The 4,724-nt window shown below is 37.8% G+C and overlaps 1 protein-coding gene across 2 annotated transcripts in view; it reads right to left on the bottom strand.

The window, feature by feature from the left end:
- Positions 1-4,724, bottom strand: part of PTPN21 (protein tyrosine phosphatase non-receptor type 21) — a 41,932-nt gene that overhangs the window by 8,556 nt on the left and 28,652 nt on the right. For both annotated transcript variants that reach the window (XM_031065588.1, XM_031065582.1), the window contains exons 13-14: positions 3,800-4,724; positions 1,418-1,555 (exon numbers count right to left, since the gene is read on the bottom strand). The exon at positions 3,800-4,724 is cut by the window's right edge and continues 532 nt beyond it. In XM_031065588.1, coding sequence (XP_030921448.1) covers positions 1,418-1,555; positions 3,800-4,724 — 1,063 coding nt within the window. The remainder of the gene's footprint in view (positions 1-1,417; positions 1,556-3,799) is intronic.

Below are 4,724 nucleotides of genomic sequence, written 5' to 3'. Positions count from 1 at the left end.
AGCAGCCTGTTATACTTCACTAGGTCACAAAGATTTATTTGGATACTGCTGGTAAAGGAAAAATTACTTCATATTTTCTGTAAAGACAGTCCATCTGGGGAGAAAAAAATTGGCCAACCAGACAGCTGTACCATACTGCATACTGCTTCAAATACCTTTGATCCACCTGCTCAATATAGCAGCTAGGTGACATCATTTTAAAGGTCTCCTTTAACCTTAGAATAAACTCAAAAATAATAATAAAAAACCTCACAAACCTAGTTTTTTTGGATGGAGGAAAACTATTAGAAAAATATTTGGGTTTATACTTTAACTGCAGCAAGTTTCTAAGGCAGGAAAGCTGCCTTAGAAACTTGCTGCAGTTAAAGTATAAACCCAGATTTTTTTTCTAATAGTATAATTCAATCTTTTTTATTTAATAAACTACTCCCTCCTCCCCTTTATTCTTTCGAAACCAAGTTGTTTCTAAATCATAAGACACTTCTGGAATTTCTGCATCTCTCTGCCAACAATAAGTAGGAATAATATGTAAGATTTCAGCCAGAAAATTTCATCTATGTCACATGTCCCCAGATTCTTACAGCAACTGCTCTGTGGTATCAGGTCATAGGAGTGTCTTATATCAAGTAAGTATGCCAAATGTTACAGAGGAAGGTGTAAACTTCCCTCGTATGCAATTTGCACAACAATACATCAACTGCACAAACTCATTTATTATCTTTAGGCTAAAGTCACATATTTAAACTGACAACAGCATGAAGCTGAGCATTTTTTTACTAGTTTTTACTTTTACATTTCTTTATCCTGACACGAGCTGATGGAGTCTTATATTTCTCAAAGAATGATCCTCAAATTCTAGAACCTGATGTCCTCTCATTGATCTGACATCCTCTACTGAGTTTAAAATTTCAGCACATCAAACAAGTTCTATCTATATTTTTGGGCTCTACGTGAACAAAACAGATAAATTCAATCTGCATAAGTTGTATTCTGGGGATGCAATTTAACTTCAAACTTACTCTAAACACCATATGAATTACTAATAACTGCAAATAAAATCAATCTCACGCTCAGAATTTTAAATTTCCCACATTTTCACTCTGGAAAACCCAAAATTAAGAGAGAAAGCAGGATGAATTGCACAAAAATATATCAGTAGGTATTAGTTAATTCACTTCCTGTATGTTCAAAGGGTAAACTATAGTTGAATCACTGTCATCTTAAAGAAAAATCTGAATTACATCCAATACTTCTAGCAATGATTTGTCAATCTGGAATATTTTTATTTTGTTTCTGTTCTCAGCATTTGAGTTGCCCTAATATGAAGCATTTTACAGTCAACAAAATGTACCATTCATAAGCATGTGATTTTGAAAAATTGCTATTGTAAATCAAGCATTAAAAAACTTCAACATACTCGTTCATCATTTGTTGCTCTCGTCGATTCTTCCTTCCCCTCATCTGGCAGAGGCATCCTAGTCAATGCCAGTCCATTTAGGGCAGCTAGCTTCAGAGGCCCCATTTTTTTTGCATCATTTTTATTTTTTTTCATACCCTGCAAAAGAAAAGCTAAAACTTGTAAATATTCTTAAATATCTGATGAAGTTATAAAGCAGAAACCAGATGAGTTCAGCTAAGCAAAAGATCCTTCTCTGGCCCCTTCTGTGAACAGCTCTGACCTTTTTCCTTGATAAACACTGCAGTGAGAGATTAGGGTGGTGGGACTACATTCCTCCAGGGACACAACACAGGTCTGTCTTCATTCCAGACAGGTTAATGAAACTGCATGAGAATCACAAATATTGTTCTCTACAAAGCTCACCACTGAGGGTGTGAGGTGGCAACTGCAGATACTTAACATTCTTGAACAGACCTGGGAACATTTCCCAAACCCAAAAATACATAACAACGATTCCTTACTAGGCTATTCAGTTTGCAGGCACTTTTCTTCCCGACAATCAGGCAATGACCATATACCTTTAAGATATTTGGATATGGTTAAATGTTTTACTAAGTTTGCAACAAACTTGACATACAAAACACGAATACAGAACTGCAGACACATTTGAGTCCTGGACTGGGCCACGAATCTAAATTACAGAATTACCATTCATTATTTGGTAAAAAATGTCAAAGGGGATTTCTATGAAGGAATCAATTCAAATTATTCTTTTAAAATGGGTAAGAGGAAACTTCACCATTCCCGCCATTGCTAAGTTTAATTGTTAACAAAAATACACGGAAAATATGAGCACATGTGCTGCTTGAATGATAATGCTGTCAAAAGTTAAATGGTGGTAAGAAATAGGAAGACAAACCTAACAGGATGAGACTGCATTTAAAAGTGAAGTGAACATAAACACAACAATAAAAGTTCATTGAAAAGCAAAATGTGCAAGCATTGGTTGGGGCCAGCTTTGTAACTAGGATATTCATCTCCATTGTGAATACAGAAAGGTAATGTTCTGTATTATGCAACAACACTTAAATGTTTCTGAAGCAGAAACTATGTTACAAACACTTGCAATGAAAAGGTTCTAATATCAATTTAATTTAAATGTTGACAGGAACACACCATAACGACCTGTCAAAAAGAAAAGCAGGGTACGATTGGTAGACACATTACTGTCTGAAAATGTATCTTTTGGAGAACAAGTACTAAGTAACTATCTAAATGTGATCACAAGGACAAAGCTATCCCTTTTTTTCCTTACAGCCACATTAAAAAACAGGAGAAAAAAATGTAGAAAAACATACAAGTTGATGGAGGTTCATTTAATTGCGTTCAGCTCCATGTCTAGCTGACAGACAAAAACTTGTGAGAGTAGTAACTATTTCAATACACAGCTTTTGCACAGGTTAGTTTTTGCAATATCTGCTATTACCACAGCAGTACAATTTATATAGCAGCTCCCCTGCAGTCCAGTTTGTGCAGGAAACTATTTGACACTAACTCAGCTATCAATCAAATTTAAAAGGCAAAATAATTTTATAAAATGGTCTTCCTCTATTAGCATCTGAAATCTGCCACAAACTACACTAAACTGAACAAAATTTTAAAGCAAAGTGGGCACTAAAGAGTGCCAGTGAAATTGTGCAGTCCACACAGACCTTGATGTTTCTGTGAGGTGGGAATTACGGAAAAGGTGAAACTTGCAGTTTTTCACTATTTAGGGTGTCCTAAGATTGGAGCAGGAGAAAGAGATATGGCAAGCAAGAAATACCTTCAGTGGGATAAAAACAGCTTGAAGAGAAGGCAAAAGGGAGAGGATATGAAAAAAGGAAGGCATGAAGTAAAGAAGAAAATGCAAGGAAAGAATTTATTCCTTAAGGTGTCAGCTTCCCTCTTAGGTCAGAAGAAGCAGGTAAACAATTTTTTTTAAAAGTAAACATTTTGGCTACATATCATTTTTCAGTGAGAGGAAGATAAGAAAGTTGAATAGAAAAGAGTTGCTTCTGCTCCAGATAAGAAGTAGGGCAGAATAGGCATGTAGAACTGATTTTAAATTAGCTCTTTCTAAAGTTCCTAGCCAGGTTAGGTTTTCAGATGGATGGAGACTGCACAGCTGGATTTGTGTGGGTGGACTAAGCAAACAGAACTCAGACATGGCAGAGAAGGGGATAAAAGACAGCTAAGCAAAGTTAACCAGGGAAACATAGAAATATAAAGGTCAAGCTTAAGGTAGCTTTAATTCAAATATTTTAAAAGCATCTCAGACTGACTAAAAGAACCCTAAACCTCAAACAAAAACAACAATCAACTGCTACAGACAACTCAAGACAAATAGTATCCACTTACACCTAGAGGGGGAAGGCCTTCCACAATATTCTTCTTCCCAGACAAAAGATCGGACACAGGTCTCTTCTTTACTGAATCTTTCCTTACTCTGTATCTCCCTGATGTTGTAAGATCAGATTCTGACATAGATGGAGTAAGCAGTCCTTCCCCTCTTCTCTGTACCTGGGTTTCTACTAGTAAATGAACAGGGCTCATATCTTTCATTCTCTTTTCTGCCTCTGTGATGTGTAATTTAGGCTCAAGGATATGCAAAGGGCCAGCAGATGAAGCAACAGAGCTGTAAGGGTAGTTTAGTACTGAATCATGAGAATAACCTCCCATAACAGATGAAAGTTGGGTTTGATCTTCAGGGAGAGGAGAAAGACTTGTACTGGCCTTATTCTCTTCTTCAAATTCTTCTTCTTCCTCACTACTGTGAATCAGCATAGTGGCATCTGACAGGGTTTTCTTGTGATCACAGTTCACGCACTCTTCTTGCTCACCTTCTTTTTGCTTCGTTCTCTCCATCAGAATGTTGGGCTGTGATCCTTCTGAGATAACTCTTGGAAGAGCCACATCTGCTGCAGAAGCTGACATGGTCCTCTCTTTAATTCTTATTCCTTCAAAGCTGGGAGTCAAGCCAGCTATTTCAATACTGTTCCTTTTCTGCAGCTGAGCGTGGCGTGCCGACGTCAGAGGTTCACTGACCTCCTGAAGAGAATGAGCCACAGGCAAGCTGTCCTCCTGGAACATCTGCACAGAGTGGTGCACTCGCCTGGTGATGAGATCTGGGTTGCTGCTGCTGATGTAGATGTGCCGGGAAAGGTCTGGAGTACTGTTTGCAGGCCTGGGGTACGGGTACGGGGGAGGCGGACGATAGACTTGAGTCTTCATTATGTTGGGTGCTGGGTAATCCTGAGACTGGAGCTGCACATTTGTCAACTCA

Source organism: Geospiza fortis, unplaced genomic scaffold, assembly GCF_000277835.1.
Source record: "Geospiza fortis unplaced genomic scaffold, GeoFor_1.0 scaffold54, whole genome shotgun sequence".
NCBI lineage: Eukaryota > Metazoa > Chordata > Aves > Passeriformes > Thraupidae > Geospiza > Geospiza fortis.
The sequence above is the reverse complement of the archived record's forward strand: the minus strand, read 5'-3'. Positions and strand labels throughout refer to the sequence as shown.